General features: G+C 35.7%; 1 protein-coding gene across 3 annotated transcripts in view; it reads right to left on the bottom strand.

The window, feature by feature from the left end:
• Vinc (vinculin) overlaps positions 1–21,384 on the bottom strand; it is a 274,672-nt gene that overhangs the window by 216,404 nt on the left and 36,884 nt on the right. For all 3 annotated transcript variants that reach the window (XM_090408245.1, XM_090408246.1, XM_090408247.1), the window contains exons 3-4: positions 18,457–18,628; positions 3,822–3,967 (exon numbers count right to left, since the gene is read on the bottom strand). In XM_090408245.1, the coding sequence (XP_090264371.1) occupies positions 3,822–3,967; positions 18,457–18,628 (318 nt within the window). The remainder of the gene's footprint in view (positions 1–3,821; positions 3,968–18,456; positions 18,629–21,384) is intronic.

The following is a 21,384-nucleotide window of genomic DNA, read 5'->3' as shown; positions in this document are numbered from 1 at the left end:
ATCCCAAACTTCGTTTCTATGCGTTTTAAGTGCATCTCTTACTGCTCCATTCAATCTATTAAGCACTGTCTTATCCTGAGGAGCGCGAGTGTTACGAAATCTCTTCCTAGCTCTGTTCTTCTCTCTGATCAGGTCCATAATGTCCTCAGGCAAACGATCAGGCTTGGGAACAGGTTTCTGGAAGGTTGCAACCATTATAGCGGACTTAATCTGTTGGGTGAGGCTAGTCACTGCAGAATCCACATCTTCTGGTGTGCATATGTGTGGGACGGGTCCTATTTGATCCCGAAGTGCTTTAGACAATCTCTCCCACGATATGCCTGAATGAGGAGGAGACAGGCATTCTTGTTCTCCCAATTGCAGTAGAATTGGGTTGTGATCCGACGACAGCTCGTTTAGTGATGTAAGGCTGTACTGTAGTTTAATGTCTTGCAGGATGGCTATATCCAAGATGTCAGCAGTGCCAGATGTACTGAGATGAGTTGGTTCGGTAGGTCCAGCCACAACAGCATGGTTTAATCCTGTGTAGCTAGAAAGGATACGACCATTTTTGTTAGTGGATTTACTGTTCCAAGCAGGATGCTTTGCATTGAGGTCTCCAGCGATGATGATCGGTCCTTTTACTCCAAGGATGGCATCCAGATCTGAGGTCAATAATGTCTTTAATGGAGGGTTGTAAGCAGAAAAAATTTTGAGGTTCCCAATTGAGTTTGTGAGAACATTGATTCCTGTGATTTCGAGGTTGGTGGTAGTAGGGTTGGTTATTGAGTGATGATTGATATAGCTTTTGATAAGAGTGGCTGTACCTCCACCTCTATACCCAAGCCTGTCGTTTCTGTAAATCTGATACCCTCTGATTTTCAGGGTGTCAGCAGGCCTCAGGTGAGTTTCATTAATTAGCAGTATATCTGGGTTGTATCTATTATTAAATTCCTGGATTTCTAATAGTTTGTTTTTTATACCGTTGGCATTCCAACCGATAATCCTAAGAGAGTTTGGGACGATTTTTTTCCTATGCATCAGAGAGTGCAGATAATATGGATTGGGTTTGCTGTAGGAATCTTTTTGTGACACTTAAGGATGGATTTGAGTTGCTGAAATCCTGGAGCATGTTTGCAAGAGAAGAGGTGATAACAGCTGATAGATTTGAGTGTGGAGTATTCCGGTTCTGGGTTTGTACTATCTGTTTGGAGCGGGCCACATCAGCATATGTTCTTACTTGATGTTGAAGATTCGTTTTCTTAAGGGGCTCAGTTAATGATGGGCGAGCACCAGTTGTCATGTTCTCACTCTTGGAGAACTGAGTAGCCTGAGCTTCAGGAACTCTCGCATTAGATGACGAGGTAGATTGATGACTGGGATCATTCCATCTGTTTTTGGGATGATGCATACACCCTCTATAATTAGCAGGGTGGGGACCCCCACAATTAGCGCACTTAGCCGGGGTGGTTTTTGGCTTGGCGCAGGTGTTTGTGGGGTGATTCTCGCCACATTTTACGCATCTGAACTGAGCTTTGCATAGCTTCTGGGCATGGCCAAATTTTTGGCACCGGTGGCACTGCCCAGAAGATGATTTCTTTCTCAATGGTTCTGTGGTGATTTTGAGTCCACAGATTGATTTTAAATTATAAATGTCTTTGTAGATGTTATGAATTTCTACTAAGACTAAAGGCATAGGTGTCTTATTTGATCTAAACATTCTAGTGACCTTTATGGGGGGTAATTTACAACAGCAGTCTTGAAACCTCCTTTATGCAGTGGAACTATTTTCTCCTCTTTCCCCCCACTCCCCTGGGACTAACCCAGACCCGAGACTCAAATTAAACAAAATGGTCAAGGGTACTGACAATTCTTTAGCCGCTTCACGTACAACATGAGCTGGTATACCATCCCATCCCACAGATGTAATGACATTGAGGTTTTGTAATAGACTACTCACCGCCACTTCATTCACCACAATTCCCATATAATCTATTGGTTCATTTATTTCTGCAATGTCACCACCTGGATGATATCTTTTTGCAAAGTGCTCGCTCAATAATTCAACTATATCAACTGATTCGATTACCTCCCTACCATCAGCATTCTTTAAAATCATTTTGCCATATCCATTTTTTCTTTTACTTGCAACATATCGAAAAAACTGCTTGGGATTCTCTTTAGCCTGCATGGCTAATGTTCTTTCATAATCCGTTTTTGCTTTTCTTACCACACTCGTTACCCTTCTGTCCTCCGCTTTATACCGTTCATGTGTCTGCTGGTCACTTTTCTCCTTAAATTCCCTCCAGAGTAGTTTCTTTTTTTGCAGCTCACGCTTAATGGTGTTATTCATCCATTTAACCCCTACTTGATTTATTACTCGAACTCTAGGTATACAGTCAGCCATTGCCTCCTGCAAACACTTCCTAACTGCCTCCCATGCACTATCAACATCTAGCCCTTGCAGTTTTACATGCCATGGCACTGAACCAATCAAACTCCTAAGCTTGTCATACTTACCAGCCCGATAATTCCACATGTACCCTGTCTTAATTGTAAATTTCACACCTTTAGCCACCTCCCAAGTCAAGACCCTATGATCACTCTCACCGATTGGTGGCAATGTGGTCATATTCGTTACAGCCAAATTCTCTGATGCAATTACTAGGTCAAACACTCTCTGACCCCTAGTATTTTCCATTACATGCTGTCGCAGATAGTTATCCCTTAATAATTGAATAAAATCCATTTCCTTCCTCCCGTGTATCCCCTCCTCCTTCCAATCAACGTTACCATAGTTGAAATCACCCATAATAATTGCCCTCCTTCCACTCATTTCTTCTATTTGCTTATGCATACTTTCTCCACCATCTATACCATCACCTGGTCTATTGCAGCTCCCAACCATATATTTTGTTCTGCTAGTTTCAATCTCACACCAAATAGCCTCAAATGTGCTCTTTTCTCTATCCTGCAGTTCCACTTCTATTCTCCTTGGCTGTAGCTCAGCATCTATCATCAATAACACTCCTTCCCCCATTTTATTCTCCCTATCATTCCTGAACACACCATACCCCTCACATTCAATCCCACTAGCTATATCATCTTCTGTCAGCCATGTTTCACTAATGCCAATAACCTGTGGCCTGGAAGTGCCAACCAAGGCCAAAAATTCTTCCTTCCTATTCCTAATACTTCTGGCATTAGTATACATGAATTGCAGAAGCCGATTTGTCCCATGCCTGTTTTGATGCCTTACACTAACTATCCCATTCTGATTCGTGGTCTTTCGTACTCACTTGGGCATGTTACACACATGCATACACTCAACTGTCTCCCTAAAGTCTGCATGTCTACTTCCCCTCCCTCTTAATAACTCTAGTTTTCCTAATTCTGCACATTCACTTCCACTACATTCGACAACACCTTTTCAAGTCTCCGTACACTAAATCCATTCAAATGTAAACCATCCATCTTATATAAATCCTTTCGCCCATCGAACTCACTGCACACATCCACAAATTTCACACCACTCGTCCTGCATAATTCACGCATAAAGTCATTAGCAATAATGGCCCTCCTTCTATACTCTTCACTGTCATACTGCAACAACAGACTCACCATCCTAACTCTCTCGCTCTTCTCTTTTTTATATCTTTAAATAAATTTTACCTATAAAAGTAAAATGCATTTGTACCAATAAAAACATAGTGATGTTAATCATCTTCCAGATTTATATTTAAACAAAATGAGAATGCTATAAACATAAAACTTTCATAGAATGAATTACATTTATATAATAGTAAGAAAAATTAATAATGAAAAAAAAAAAAAAAAAATACCTTCACAAACTGTACAAGATCTTCCATGCTTTCAATCACTTCTGCTACTGCCAGATAATCCAATACCTTTTTGCATTCCCGAATCATCTTTCTCACTTCTGACTCATCAAAACATAACAATAGTGCTGATGTACCTTGAAGGATACCTATTTAATGAACAGAAGAATATATGTAATTATCTTAATATTTACTATTTATTAAATTATAACATTAAAATCAGCAAGCTGTGTTTTAACAATAAGGCTATGTATGAGCTAAAACATAATGTTGAAGTTCAAATCTCAAAAAATATCATGACAACACTGAAATTGTCCACAATAGTTTAAGGAGCATAGTTTCATGCTCATGTATAAAACAACAAACAGCTGAACAAACTTCCTTTTATTTTTGTTCTGAGCACTGTTACTGAGAAATATTTATAGCAAAAGTCATAAGATTCCTAAGTGCTCATAGTGTCAAAAGTTTAACCATTTCACACAGGGCTGGCTGTCTTCTTACATGGATCTGCAGGGCTAGAGACATGGAAGCAAAAGCAAAATATAATAAATAAAAGATGATTACCTTCAAAGTGTAAAAGATTCTCCATGCTTTCAATCACTTCTGCCTAGATAATACTTTCTTACATGCCCAGAACATCTTCCTTAATTCCAATTCATGAAACATAGCAAGAATCACTGTAATTTTTGTTGTAGTGACTATATTCATATTTTGTAAAATATATGATAAATTTTATTATTATTATTATTATTACTAAACAAGACCTCATGGAGTCAAAGACTCATCTAGGAGGTCCTTTTATCTCACACACATCTCATCATACCGTGTCTTAAACACATTCAAACTCCTTGCAGACACCACACTCTCAGGCAAGGCATTACAATCACTCTAAACTCTGCACGAAAAAAATCTGCCTCTCACTCCCCTACTCACACCCTCTTTATACAGTTTCCAGAGATGACCTCTGGTTCTCCCCTGATCTTCCACTATTCTCTGTAGAACTTCTCCACCATTGATCTTATAACAACCCCTTACCAACTTGTAGGTCTCTATCATATCTCCCCTCTTCCTTCTCTCCACTAGACTCTGCAAATTACATCTTTTCAATCTTTCCTCATACTCGACATTCCAGAGGTCAGAAACTACCTTAGTCAGTCACCTTTGGACCCTTTCCAACATCTCTTCATCCTTCTGAAAACCAAGTGACCAAATCTGGGCACAATAGTCCACGTGTGGCCTAATCAAAGCCTTATACAATGGAACAAGAATCTCCCTACTTCTACACGTCAGTGTCCTCCGCATCATTCCCAGAAGTCTTTGTGTTGTCTTCACAATTTTGGCAATGTGTCCCCTAAATTTTAGATCCTTATTCACTATCACCCCCAGATCTCTTATTTCCTCTACTTCTAACAATATATTCTCACCAAGCATAAATTCTGCATCCCATCTTTGTTTTCCAAATTTTAAAACCTTACATTTTGCAACATTGAACTCACATCCCCATTTGCTTGCCCAATCACTCAATTTATTCAAGTCTTCTTGCAAGGCCACAACATCTTCACTACTCTTTATGGTTCGTCCCAACTTTGCATCATCTGCAAACAACTGAATATCTCCATCCAAATCTTTGCCAATATCATTAATATACAAGTTAAATAGTAATGGCCCTAAAACAGACCCCTGAGGTACTCCACTAGTGACTTTCCTTTTCCTGGATATTTATTGTTCCCCAATAAAATTTTTCAAGATTTTGATGGCACACTGAATCTATGTTTGCTATCTGATTCTGAAACAAAGTATTGTATAAGCTCCTTTGTAGTCATTAGCTACAAAGTCTTCTAGGAAGACTTGGATCTAAATCCTGTCCAAGAAGAAACATTTATAAGGATTTTTTTAAGAGGAGCATAATTGAATCAGCTTCATTCAGAGGTGGAAAGGTTTTCCTATGGTTTGTTTTTCTCTCTCTCTATTATATATATATATATATATATATATATATATATATATAAAGAGAGAGAAAGGAAGAGAATACACTGCTTATTATCTCATTATCAACACTGGATTTATAAGAAGCCAAGTCACTTAGCTATAGGGATCACTAGGCCTAACGTGCAAAAGGAAGGAAGGTGGAATAGGTAGACATTTTAAAGTTTGTGATTTGTACTTCAAATTGATAACAAAACTTTTGAAAGGAGGAGCTGTTTTTTAAATAATTTGTTGGTTTATGCTAACACTTTTTTTAACACTTAAATAACTGGGAGGAAATCCTCCACAAGTCTTCAAGGAATGCAGAGAAACAAACAGTACTTCTGATCCAGTGTCCAATCCTCATCTTCCTGGTTCAACTTGTTATTATATATCTACATAAATAATGAACAAACAGGGATGGATTGGCAATTAGGAATTGCCTATTCATCCATGTTTGAACCAACGTATCATTTAAACCACACACAACGATATGATGATACAATATGATAAAAGGTTGGTGTTGGTGGAATTGTCAATTAAACAAGATTCCTGATGCTTTTTCATGTAACTATGTTAGGATGAACAATGAAAAGTCAGCTATTGAACAACTTCCTCAAACATAACAGAACTGAAGTTGTGCAACATCACAACTGTAAATGCATCAACTGAAAAGTGGAACTAGCATATACCATATTGACATACTTGGCATTAACAAGATGAAGAAGACAAAACATGTCAGATACTTCTGTATTATAATAATAAGATGTTATATTTGAACAATACTGATCCAGGTAAGGAATCAGTAGCTAAGGTACTCAATATCACAAAACTTCTTAAATGGCAGGTTTTAAGTAGTGTAATATGAATAAATATCAAAACAAAAATGAGAACTCATACATAATAAAAAGAAATATTAGTATGCATGGTCCCGAAGGACATTCTATAGCAGGAGGGTGAAGAATTGTACAAGCCATTAGAAAGTGCAACCAATATAAACAAAAAGGTGGTTCTTGTTGATAGAATAGGAAATTAATCAAAGCGTACAGAAATGTTTTGAGAATATTCAGAGAACAGAGCAGAACAGGTTCAGTGTAGTGGTGGAGACGGAGAGGTGTACAGTGGGTGTACTCTCGCAATGAGTCTACAGACTCCTTGGAGGCGTCACGAATAATAATAATGGTAAATGCCTGATGGATTGCTCATGATGTGAATTAGTCATTACTGGAAAAATGTTCCAACATAAGCATACATAAATTCACATATTTTCGGAGGTAACACAAGAAATAAATCTTAAATGGTCATATTATTGCTTACAGTGATATTCTCTGACTAGTTTGGGATACAACAGTATTTTTTTTATGTGAACCCATGAAAAGTTGCTAACTCACAGTATATTAATATTGAAGTTTTACTGATGCATTTCTTTTTTTCTTCCTCCCCCATCTCCCACCTAAAGAGAATCATAAACATTAATGCCCTTGGTGGAGTTCAAACCTGAAGTCTGTTAGTTGGAGAGTAAATATGCAAAACACTCAGCCAACCAGGCTAACACATAATAACATATCTATCATTTCATATCTTTATACTCCCAGAATTTACAATGCATTCCACTCATCTGCCAATATTCATGTAATGTACTCCTCTGACATCTTTTTACCAGACCTTTATACAACTTCTAGGGATAACCTTTTGTGCTCTTCCTCTAACCGTCCTTTATAATCCCCACTAAATCAATCTTGTAAAATCCTCTCAAATCAACATTTCAGAGTCCTGAAATGGTCTTGGTCACTTGTCTCTGAATCCTACCCAGAGTTTTCACATAATAATGAAACTAAATCAGAACTCAACAGTCCATGTGTGGTCAGACCAATGCGTTATATGGTGGCACAACTATCTCCTTCTGCATACTTGTCAATCATCACCCCAAGATATTGAATGTCATCAACTTCATGAAGCACAGTCCCACCAATACTGAACAAAGTCTTACTTCTCTGAACTTGAAAGTGCAACACTTATTAATATTAAAACTAAAGCCCCATCCATTTGTTCAAGCTAAAAGTCTATTCAACTCTTCCTAAAGTTTAACACCAGCAACGCTCCTTATAATTCTCCATTTTGCATCATCATCAGTAAACAAATGAAGATCCCAATCAATCCACATGAAATATCATTAACAAATCAATTAAACAGCAAAGACCCAAGAACAAAACCCTGCACACTGTTGGTTATCTTTTTTTTTTTTCTGTTTAAGTGGCCATACCACCTGAGATTAGCTCTACTAACACATTCCTGAATGCTAACAAGATCAAGTTCTTTCCTAATATCTGCATTTTTAATAAGGTACTAACACAGATGCCACCTGTTCAGTCCCCTAAACTTTCTCAGGCTTCTCATATCAGGTTTCCAATTTTTGTTTAAGAGTTTTGTTTCTAAACCCAGCTCTGAGATCAATAAATTTAAATTTGGTTTGAACACAGTCTTATATACAGCTAGTTTAGTATTCTGACTAATTTCCCTCTTATTCCATATAAATGTATGTAGTTAAAATCCTATCTACTTCCAAATTTAATTTGCCATCTTCACTAAAAATTGTGCATAAATTACTGAAATGTTTTACTTTTTGTATAGGTTCTTGATTCAGGATGATTTCATGTTTCTGCCAATTTTCATTGTTTCTGTCTTCTTTTATTGCTGATTTTCATATCAAATTTATTACAGCAATTATTCAATTCCCTGACTAAATTGACAACACACATGACAAGTGTCAAAAGGAAAGCTGTTCAAAATCCTCGTTATATGGTGTAATGGGACATGATATCCAGCAATACAGGACTTGTACTGGATTTATTTAAAAGTATAACATCATCTGAATAAAGTAAAGTGCTGAGATTAACAACTCTAATTTTGATATCAGGTTAAATACCGCTTTCGTTCATAATGCAATCCACAGAGATCAAGAAGAGAAGGTACACCCTTGTCTCGCATCTGATTTAACATGAAATCATCTTCCTGTAACTCCTTCTAACTGCTGATTTACAACTCAAATATAGACTAAGTATTGCTTGATATCATGTCCCATTACACCATATAAAGAGCATTTTGAACAGCTTGACACTTGTCATATGTGTTGTCAAGATCTGCAAAATTTAAATACAGATTCTTGTTATATTCCCATGACTTTTCAGCTATTCGTATCAAAGTGAATATCTGATCCTCACAACCTCTTTTTTGGCCATCTCCTCCACAATCGACTTTAGCCATTTCTTAAGGATACTTGTATAAATCTTAGTAAGAAAATTACTCTGTAATTCTCAAATTCAGTTTTATCTCTCTTTTTATAGATGAATACTATGAGCACCCTACTCCAATCATTTGGAATTCAACCTTCTGACCAGGCCTTCTGAATTATAGATGTGTAGCCACTGTAAAACTTTTATACTTCCATATTTGAGCATTTCTGATCAAATATCATCTACTCCAACTGCCTTTTTCTAATTTCAGGTTTGCAATAGTTTTTTTTTACTTCAAGTATTGATGTATATTGCCGACTGCATTCCTGTTGAGTGTTTTCTACTACCATGATGTCAGCACTTCTTTCATTTAATAATCTTTAAAAGTAATTACTCCAGACACCTAAAATATCTTTATCTTCAGTTGGCATGTCACCTTTATCATCTTCTGATTCGTTTTAAAGTACTCTTTCCCCCATGTCTGAGCATTTTCAATAGCCTCCAGAATATTTTACCACCTACCTGGTATTTATTTATTTTCTAGGTTCTTAACAAAGTCTTCCCATGACTTTTGTTTAGCTAGTTTTACATGGTGCTTCACTTTCATACATTTTCTATGTAATTTCTAACAGTGCAAGCTGACTTAAACACCAGGAAGCTTTAATATGCTTTCTTCTTCTTTTCCTTCAACTGCATTTTTAACATCCTGATTCTACCATGGAGTTCTGATTTTTCAATCCTTGCAGATTACCTCACCATATGCCTCTTTGGCTAAATCAATCAATGTTTCTTTTAAAGTGAATCCCTAAGTGAACTGTCAACTATATACAAACATATTTTGAAAATATGTTTGTATATATAGTTGACAGTTCACCTCTGATAACCATTCGACTTTCATTCATTTCCAAACTTTCTTACACACTCTTCTTTTCAATATGAAACTCAATTTTATCCTACTCATGCTACATGGTGAGCAATTCCAATTTCAAATACTTTGTATACCATTGTGTCCTGAAACAGTAGGGAAACATCATTGTCAACAACACACAGTCAATGAGACTTTTCATATTCCTTGCATATTCTCACCATGTGAATTTGTGCACATTTTTATGTTGGAATATTATGTTGGTAATAATTAGTACATATCTTGAACAGAAATTTAGCAGGTATATTTACCATTATTATTATTTGCTTTGCTCTTTTCTCCAAATTTTCCTAAAACATTTCTAAATGTTTTGTAATCATTTCCTACTCTGCTCTTTAGAACTCCAACAAGGGCTGGCTTCTCCTTTTTCACTGTGCCAGCTGCCTTCTGTAATGTCTCAGAAAATTCCTGCACTTCTTCCTTAGTAGAAACTTCTGTAAGACAATAGGCACAAATAAGTGTCACTGTCCAGTTCCCCCATTCTGATATTAGCTCACATCACTTTACTTGATATTACTTGCCATTCAAGAAGATTATCCTCATATTTAGTGTTGAAAACTATAGCTAATCCTTCTTTTCATTGTTTGCCATTACCTGAATATAACTTGTATTTGTTGCTTAGCAAGATCTCCTGTTTTTGTTTTGGTAACACCTATTACATGAATCTGGTACTAATCCAGTTCTTCTGCTAGTTCCATTTCTTTTCCATTGATGCTTCTTATGTTAATGATGCCAATCTTGATCTCTGCTAATGCTGAATTGGGATTTGTTCCAGTAGATGACTTTTCACTGTTCATCCTGGTTCTCTGATGTAAACAACTAATCAAAACTAATCTATTATCCATCTCCTATCTTGTTGGAGAATAAACAAAGCAGTTTAAAAACAGACCTATACCTTAGCTAAGTTCTATTTTCAATCAATATTTTATCTGAATAACCAATCAACCAGAATACTGACTTATAAGCAAAGCTGATGTGATGGGGAAACCAGATGAACAAAGTTATAAGGAATAAAAGAGAAATAAGGCTAAAAACTAATTAGCAGCAGTCCACCAAAACAAGTGTCTTCACACCAATTTTAACTTATAGACTGAGAGTTGGGTTAGAAACAAAACATCAATGTATGGTTCATACACTGATGTCCAGGCCTGGTCATTACCAATGATAGAATCATATCTTCTTCTTGAATAGCTTCTCCAATTTGAAAGTTAACAATCATGGTAGGCCAGAGTGTCCATTCCTCTGTTATCCTTCTGATATTGTAATAGCTTATTACCCATCTGTTTCTTTACATCATTAACCCAAGAAATTCTTGGTCTACCAGGAGATCTTCTTCCATCTAATTTTCATTTTAATGAACACCAAATCATCAGTAATATTCTTCAGCAGCTTATCCCATTTCGATAGGGTTGCTGTTTTTAATGAGTCTTCTCCTCCACATCCTCCTGTCTTGGGCTGGGCTGTAACACATCTACAGTTGTAACCACAAGTTGTTCTTCCTCAGGTCCTCCTCCACCAGCTCCCTCCATCTCTTCTTTGGCTGCCTGAGCTTCCCCATTCCCTGCACATCCATCTGCATGACCTTTTTTCCCACATACTCATCCTTCCTCCTTGTCACATGACCAAACCATCTCAACCTTGCCTACTGCATCTTTGCTCCTAAGTTCGTAACTTTCACTGTTCCCCTTACATAGTCATTGCTCAGATGATCCTTTCTGGTCACATTACAGATCCACCCTGCTGATGTTATTTTTCCTCAGAGCTACAATTTCCATAGCATATGTCATAGTTGGTCTCATTACTCTTCTGATTTTTCCTTTTAGATTAATTGCCACCATCTTATCACATAGCACTGCAGTCATCTCTCTCTTTCTCTCCAGTTCCTCCATCCAGCTTGTATCCTGCATCCCACTTCCTTCTCAGTCTGTCCATCCTCTTTCACTGTTGAACCTAAGTATCTAAAGTCACTAACCTTCCTGATGACATTTCCTTCCAGCTCGAGATTGTCTCTTGGCTGCCACTCACTTAGCAACAAATATACTCTTCTGTCTTACTTCTGATCAGCCTCATACCTCTCTTCCAGTACTTTCCTCCATCTTTCCAGTTTAGCTTCTGCTTCCTCTCTTGATTTTGCACACAGCATATTATCTGCATACAACATTATCCAAGGCACATCTTCTCTCACCATCTCCATCACAATATTAAACAGGAACGGACTTAATGCTGACCCTTGATGCAAACTATCACTTGAAAACTTTCTGTCTCACCAGAAAGGTCCGAGCTCTTGTCTTTACATTTCTGTACATCTGCATCAACCTGACATATTTCTGCAATACTTTCTTCTACCTCAGACACCTTGTCGTCGATGAAGTGGGCATGAAGTCAAACTGCTCCTTTGCAATCTCCACCTCCTGCCTCAGTCTTCCATCAAGAACCTTTCCAGGATTTTCATTGTGTGGGACATCGACTTTATTCCTCTGTAATTCTTACAGTCATGCATCTCTTTTACCCTTGTATATAGCAACAAAAGTACTTTCCCTTCACTCCTGGAGCATATTTTCCTGTTGGCAAACTTTATGAAGAGGTCCCACAGTAGGTCAATTCTTAATTTCCCCAGTGCCTTAAATGAATCCACTGGGATCTTGTCAGGGGCCGATTTTCCATTCTTCATCCTCTTTATGGCCTCCTTCACTTCCACTCTACTGATGTTCTGCACCATCTCCTCATAAAGCTGCCCATCTTCTCTGTGAGCCCATGCATTTTCCTCATTCAAAAGTCCTTTAAAATATATTCTCCATCTGTTTTTTATATCCACAACCCTCCTTAATACTCTTCCTTCAGAGTCTTTGATTTGCCTCATGTGTAAGATGTCCTGTGATGTCTTATTTCTACATTTTGCCAGTCAATAAATTTTTCTCTGTCCTTCCTTTGTCCCTAATTGATCATAAAGATCTTGATGCACCATTGTCTTCACCTGCACAACAATTCTCTTGCTTTCTCTCTTTCTGTATTCTGTAGCATATTGAATAGCTTCTCTCTTGGCACCTTGACATATGCCTTTTCCAAATCGACAAAACTTAAATACAGATCTTTGTTATACTCCATTGCTTTCTTGACTATTTGTCGTAAAGTGAAGATCTGATCCTGGCAGCCTCTATTAGGCCTGAATCCAGCTTGTTCTTCACCAAGCTTTTCTTCCACAATTCTTCTCAACCGTTTCTCAAGTATACTTGCATAGAACTTGCCAGGAACACTGAGTAGGGAAATACCTCTGTAATTCTCACATTCAGTTTTATTTCCCTTTATATATAAGGATACTATGAGAGCTCTACTCCAATCATCGGGAATTCGTCCCTCTGTCCAGGCTTTCTGAACAATGCAGGGCAGCCACTGTAAGACTCTTATACCACCATACTTCAGCATTTCTGGTTGAATATCATCTACTCTTGCTGCCTTTCCACATTTCAAGCCTTTGATGGCTTTTTCTACTTCAAGTATGTATATGTATTCCTGACTGTATGTCTGCTGAGTGTTTTTTACCACTATGCTACCACTGCTTGTTTTATTTAGCAATTTTCGAAGTAATTACTTCATACATCAAGGATATCTTTTTCTCCCGTTTTCATGTCACCTTTATCATCTCTAACTTATTTTACAGCACTCTTTCCTATATTCCTAAGCTTCTTCAACAACCTCCAGAATATTTTTCCACCTTCTTGATATTTATTTTCTATATTCTTGCCAAAGTCCTCCCATGACTTTTGTTTAGCTAGTTTTACACAGTGTTTAGCATTCTTGCATTTGTCTCTGTATTCTCTAAGAGTACAAGCTGACTTATTTGCCAGGAACTTTTGATATGCTTTCTTTTCTTCTTTTCTTTCACTGCCTGTTTAACTTCCTGTGTCCACCATGGAGTTCTAATTTTTCTATCCTTGCAGACAACTTCACGACATGCCTCTCTAGCTGAATCAATTAGATCTTTTTTCAATGCTTGCCACTGCATCTCCAAGGTTTGATTCCTGTTCTCAAACTCTTTCATTTTTTCTTCAATAATTTTTGTGTATTTTAGTCTACAGTTCACATCTGAGAGCTGCTCAACTTTTATTCACTTTAAAACTTTCTTACATGTCATTCTTTTCAATATGAAATTGAATTTTATCCTGCTCAAGACTAAATAGTGATCACTTCCAATTTCAAATCCTCTGTACACTCTGGTGTCCTGCACCAGGGAGAAAACATCACTATCAACAATAACATAGTCAATGAGACTTTTCTTATTCCTTGCCTCTTCTCTCCATGTGAATTTGTGCATATTTTTATGTTGGAACATGGTGTTAGTAATAACCATGTCCAGTCCATATCCTGAGCCAGATAATAATGGCAGATATCTAACAGATATTTGCCATTATTATTAGCTTTGCTCTTTTCTCCAAATTTTCCCAAAATATTTTTGTATATCTGACAATCATTTCCTACTCTGCTATTTAGATCCCCAACAAGGGCCAACTTTTCCTTTTTCATTGTGTCAGTTGCTTTTTCTAAAGCCTCAAAAAATTCCTCCACTTCTACCTTAGTAGAACCTTCTGTGGGACCATAGGCACAAATAAGTCTCATTGTCCAGTTCCCCATTCTCATATTTGCTCTCACATTACTCTACTTGAGACTGACTGCCATTCAAGAAGATTAGCCTCGTATTTTGTGTTGAATACTATGGCTACTCCTTTTCCTTGATTGTCATTGCCTGAATATAACATTTTGTATTTATTGCTCAGAAAGATCTCATCAGTTTTTGTCTTTTTTGTTTCAGTCACCCCTATTATGTCGATCTGGTACTTATCTAATTCCTCAGCTAGCTTCATTTCTTTGCCATTCAGGCGTCTTATGTTGATAGTACCGATCTTTAACTCTGGTGATGTTGAGTTGGGGTGTGTTTTCAGATTTGTTCCAGTAGCTGACTTTTTGCTGTTCACCCTGGTTCCCTGGTGAAAACAACGGGGTTCTTGTTTAACCGGGCGACGCCCCAGCCGGCATGAAATTTTGTCATGTTGTACCATCATTTTTTTATTTTGGTTTAACCAATAAGAATACAATTTGGTCGGCTAAATCCCAAATTAGTTCAGTCCAGTCCTCACCTTCTCGTGGTGCACCCTATTGGGTGCACCACGAGAAGGTGAGGACTGGACATTAGGTCAGAAGCCCTGGTCAGTTCTCCGCATTCCTTTAAAGGCTATGTGGAGGTCTCCTCTCAGTTATACAGCTTTGACCCTGAAACACAACCCCTTTCTAAAATCTAATATTATGTTAGTATTTATTATGTTATCTAATAAATCTATAAATTATAATAATAAATAAATAAATTATATATATACAATTATTATTATTATATGCATATATGTAATTTATCTGAGACATAATAAAATGTTAAAAAAAATCTAATATTGGTAATTCTGTTGCCATTTATTTTTATTTCCATTTCAATTTCTTCATATTCTTTCATTATCATTTCATTTTTTTGTATATATTGAAAGTATAGTGGACATTATACACCCTTGTCTCACTCCTTTTTGATATCTATTATTTCATTATGAATTTCTTTTATAATTTTATTATTATTCTGAGGTCTTTTGTATAGTTTTGAATGGCCTTTAATATTTCTATTAATTTTTCATGGCTTACTGTATAAATGCTTTTTGAAAGTATAAAGCATAGATATATGTTATTGTTTATTTCTACTGATCTTATAATAACAGTTTTTAATTCATAAATTGAATGAATTGTACTTTTTCCTGGCACGAATCCTTTTTGCTGTTCATTTACATGGCATTTATTCTAGAAAATATTTATTTTTATTATTTTCAATAGTATTTTTGAAACATGGGATACGATACTAATTGTTCTAAAATCTTTACATTCCGTAAAGATTTTAACACAGTTCTTTATTCTGTTTTTATATCAATTTTTTTTTATATCAGAATGCAAATAAATTTTATGAAGTCTTCTGGTGGCATTTTATTTTATTTCTATTAAAAAATCTGTTTCTTCCCCCCCCCCTTCTCTTTTATTAAGTCAGCTGATATTCCATCACATCCTATCATTTTATCATTAGGTCATCATCATCATACGTATCAAGGATTTAGGCCTAGTATGGCCTGTTCCGGCCTTAGAAGTCATCGTTGAATCGTTTAAGAGGACGTCCTGGTTTTCTTTTTCCTAATGGCTTGTACTTTAAGGCTTGTTTTGGTAATCTTTCTGTTTTCATTCTTTGAACGTGTTCCATCCATCTATGTTTATATTTTTTAATTTTTTCAATTACTGGTTTTTGGTTTAATTCTTTCATAATATCTTCGTTTTTTTTGTGATCAAATAGGGTATACTTTGCAGTTTTTCTCATAAACTTCATTTCTGCTGTTGTTAATCTTTGTTTGTCTTTTTGTTTTATTGTCCAGATTTCGCTTCCATACATTAAGACCGGTAGGGCTAATGTATTGTATACTTTTAGCCTGGTTTGTTTTTGAACTAGGTTTGGTTTAAATATAGAGTTAATTACTCCTGTTATTTTTAAATATTTTGCAATTTTTATGTTTATATCTTTTTCATTTTCATAAGTGATCATACATCCTAGGTAGTTAAATGAATTCACCTGTTCTAAGATCTTGTTATCTAATACTATTTTAGTTCTTGCTGGATCTTGTCCTTTAAAGGCCATATTTTTTGATTTTTCCATTGATATTATCATACCATAATCTTTGGATATCTCTTTTATTATGCTTACTATTTATTCTTGCAGTATACCTTGATTATTTGAATTAACACTGATCATGAGTTTGCCAGGCTTATGGTTATTATACAGCTCTGTAAGATATTCCTTCCATCTTTGTATCTTGTCTTCTGGAGTTATAATAACATTTTTATTATTTAACTGTTGGCTTGTTATTTTCTTTTGGTTATTAAGAAATTTTATTTTTGAATGTAACTACAATTTTATTTTCTTTATCTAATTTTTCTGCTTCTAAGCAATTATTATTGATCCATGTGTGTTTTTCTTCTCTATGTTTATTTTTTATTTGTCTATATAATGTTTTATATTCTTCATTTCCATTAGGTTTATTTTTCCAGGTTTTTCTTTTATCCATTATTTCTAGTATCTCTTCTGTCATCTGTGTTTTTTTTTTAAATTTGCTCACAAAACAATGTTTAAAACCAAATTTAACTTATAGAACTCAATAGTTATAAATGATTTAAGCAATGTCTTATATACTATAAGTTTCATGTTTTACTGATTTATTTGCTTATTGGCTTCCCCAACACCATATCTAGCTTATTTTCATGTTTAATTGTCCCTTTCATTAACAATCATGACTAAGTAGTTAAAATCTTTTATAGGTTCACTTTTTTTTTTCATAATTCTTATCTTTTTATTGCTTATTCTTAAAATTTATTGCAACAGTTGTTTAAGTTCAAAGTCTTGAAAAATGGTAACAAAATATTTAAGAGGAACACACCCTCACACAGAAAAAAACATCCTCTATTTGAAATCAATATCACTTCTTTAAGTGCAAACAACAACAACAACAACTCTATAAAATGCAGCTTCATCTATAAAGAAAGGCCATTATTTTTAATGACCTTTCTTTATAGATGAATTTCTAGTCACTTTTGGAATTCCGATATGTTACACAGTGGTGGTCATATGACGGATAATTATGAAATTCATCTAATGACATTCACAAACATCTATGTCCATAATAGGATGTGAATCCACAAGCCTGCTGGTTGGAGTGTGGGTTACATTATCCACTAGGCACAACCAGGTTGTTATGAAATGTTTATGAAAGTACAGAAATTTTGATTTCTGTACTTTGATATATATGATTATCAAATCATTATTTGATATGAGGTGTACAAATTTTCAATTGATAGCTGGATTAGTATTTAACATGAAATGTCTGTTATTCAATGGGTCCACTGCATAATTTAGATCTTCGAAAAAACTCAAATTCTAAGTGACTGGAGTAGAAATCTTCTACCAATCTATTTAAAAAAATAAATAAATAAAAGAGGTGGGGGAAGAGAGAGAGAGAAAGAGAGAGAAATAAAACTGAATGCGAGAGTCTGTAAATTTCTTTAAATGTATATATATACCTGTACAATCAAACTAAATTAAATATGCAAAATAAATTTTCTAAATTATACCGACAAATTTATTCTATATATATAAAAAGATGAGCCAAAATTTGAAACGTTTTTATGTCACATTTTTTGTCTCTTCATTCTTTTGAAACGTCCAACAATGTGTTTGCCTTCATGAGACAAACACATTGTTGTCTGATGTCTCAAATCATCAGGATTGATGGAGAACCGGCTTACCAGCCCGGAACTCGGGAGGTTGGGCGCCATAGGTGCCAGAGCCCCCCCCCCAGTATATATATAAAATCTATATAAATTCATATTTTGTTCTTAAACTTAAGCAAAACAGATTATTACAAGAAATTACAAAAAAAAATGAAGCATATACCTCGAGCACCCTCTATTAGTTTTTTACGAGCAGGTTGAGAAAATGCATCTGTTTTTAATAATGAAGATGCTTCTTCTAATAATTTTGAAGCTTTTTCAACTCTCTGAAGTGCTGTAGGCATATCTTGACGAAGTATTGGATCATCACTGCAATTGACAGTATCCCTTCCAACCTATGCAAACAGAGAAATGGGCATTTTATTAGCAAGAACACAATGCATTTAAAATATCCCTATTATGTAATTAGCAATGAAAGAGATGCAATGAGTTAGGATTCCCCTTAAAATGATCTATCTCTCTCTGTCAACAGATCAGCATGCAAAATGATAATTTATTACTATGATTTTGGTAAAATTCATTATCTTACTGAATTTCATTCCCATTACATCCATCCCAATATCATTAATATATAAACTCAATAATAATGGTTGCAAAACTGACCCCTGTGGCATACTACTAGTGACCTTCCTCTTTTGGGATACTGCACCCCCATATACAACTTTCTGATACCTATCTGACAGCCAGTCACTGATCCAACTCAGAAGTCTGTTATCTAATCCCATTCATTTAAATTTATTTAACAGCTTGTCATATGGCAGTCAATCAAAAGCTTTTGCAAAAATCTAAGTATATGCATATACCACTGCATATGCATTTCCCATGTCCAAGACATTTGTCATCTTGTTATAGTACATAAGTAAGTTAATAAAACATGATCTCCCTTTAACAAACCCATGCTGATAACCAAAGAGAATATACTGCTATCATCAACCCAATTCTGTATCCTACTTCTCAATCTCTCTAGTATCTTTACCACAACTCCAGATATACAGACTGGCCTATAACAGTAATTTGCAGTCACAGCCTTATCCCCACCTTTATGCAGTGGAACAATTTTACATTCTTTCCACTCTTAAGGAACCTGTTGTAAGACTCTTATTAAACAGTTATGCCAATGCTACTGCATTAGTATGCCTGTTTAATAAGTATGCCATAATTTCTGCTCATACTGCACTTTTGTTGTCCTTACTAACTGAGTTACTGTCCTAGCTTGTTCTCTATACTTTTCATGTAACTGATTATTACCATTATTCATCTTGAACTGCCTCCAAAGTGCCGTCTTCTTCCAGATTTCATGCTTAAGCCCCTCATTCATCCATTTTACATCTACCTTATTCAGCCTTTTGACCTTCCTTTGATATTGATGCTGTTATGTATTTCTTTGTCAGTTCCCAAGCAGCATTTATTTCATTACCACTCAACTCCTCATTCCATGCTATAGCGCCAAGCTGTCTCCTGAGTCTATCACAATCACCAGCCTTGTACTTCCACATATATTGTTTCCTCACAGAAGTCTGTACAGCTAGTCACAACCCAGGTGATCATTGTATGATCACTCTCACCAATTTGCAGAAAGTGAAACCCCAGTCGTGATTACACCCTCTGATGAAATTATCAGATTTTAAACTTGTGATCGTTGCATGCCCTCCTTTACATGCTGCCTGAGATAATTATCTTTTAAGAACTCAAGAAATTCATTTTCCTTATTCCCAAATGCTATCTGTTCATTCCAATCTATATCGCCATAATTAAAATTGCCCGTAATAATTATCCTTCCTCTGTTCACTAATCTAAGTTGTTTATGCATTTCTTCATCAGCACCCTCCACATTCCCTGTAGCAACATCCCACTAAATATGTCTTCCTGTCAACCTCCACCTAGTATCACACTACCTCACGACCATTGCCACTATTTCCCTCTTTCATACGGTCCGTATATGGACATAATTCCCCTGCTATCATCAGCAGCACTCCCCCTCCCTTCTTGTCCTTTCTATCCTCACAAAAAATACTGTATCCTTCCATTTCTATTCCCATTAGGATATCATCTTCATTCAATATTTCACTTATTCCAATGATTTTTAGGGTAAATAAACTCAATCAGTGAAACCATTTCATCTCCCTGATTTCTGATACTTTTGGTATTTGTAAATAAACACAGCAAACTTTTAAGTCAATAACTAGTCCTACCCAAGTCACTTGTTCATTGTGATTTCCCCATCACACCTGCCCTTGCCCAATCACCTTTATCACCGCTTACCACATATATCCTCTCAGTCTCAACTTCTCCACCCACATCCCAATCTATCCATGTCTATGCTGATCATCCCTTACATAAATTCACTACTAATTCCAACATCCACTCTCTTTATGCCATGTGTCTCTGTCCACCTGAACTCCTGCCATTTATCTGTTAATCTTGCATTCCTGTTCTCTCTTTATCTCTCACACTACTGCTGTTTCTCCACTGCGAAGCACTTCTGTCTCTTCAATACCACTCTCCTGATCTCTCACTTCATTATAGATGAATGGATGTTAAAAGTGTGTTAGAAAATCAAGATGTAAGTGTTGGTTACTAATCAGTTTATCCTGACAAATATAACAGACCACTTTGAAAAAAAAAAATTGCTATTGAAACCAGTCATAAAATATTTGCTATGTTACACTGTCAAGATATCTGGTATATCTCTTTTGTAGGTATACACTACAAAATACATTATTTTGTAGGTATACACTACAAAATAATGATGATGAGCACATCTGTTATTGATTTCTTCAGGGTGGTAATTTCTATTAGCCATTCTTCTGTGTTTATTGTATGAACAAAGTGTGTATGAACTTCTGTATTTATTATATGCTAATCATCCTGATTTCAGATGTTTATGGTATAATTAAAAAAAGTTGATAAATTAGACATTCCTATTAATGGAATATTATAATCTTCATATAAAAGATTCTGATGTATTTTTCATAAAGAAAATATTTATGAACTAAAGAATAAATAAGCTATTTAAGAAACTGAGATCACTCATCATCATCATCATCAAATTCCTGCCATGTACCCTCAAGGGGTGTACAGGATATGATAG

The sequence above is a fragment of the Typopeltis vanoorti genome, chromosome 18, assembly GCF_054136105.1.
Source record: "Typopeltis vanoorti isolate ZY-2024b chromosome 18, IOZ_Tvanoo_1.0, whole genome shotgun sequence".
NCBI lineage: Eukaryota > Metazoa > Arthropoda > Arachnida > Uropygi > Thelyphonidae > Typopeltis > Typopeltis vanoorti.
This window is presented reverse-complemented; position numbering and strand designations above follow the sequence as displayed.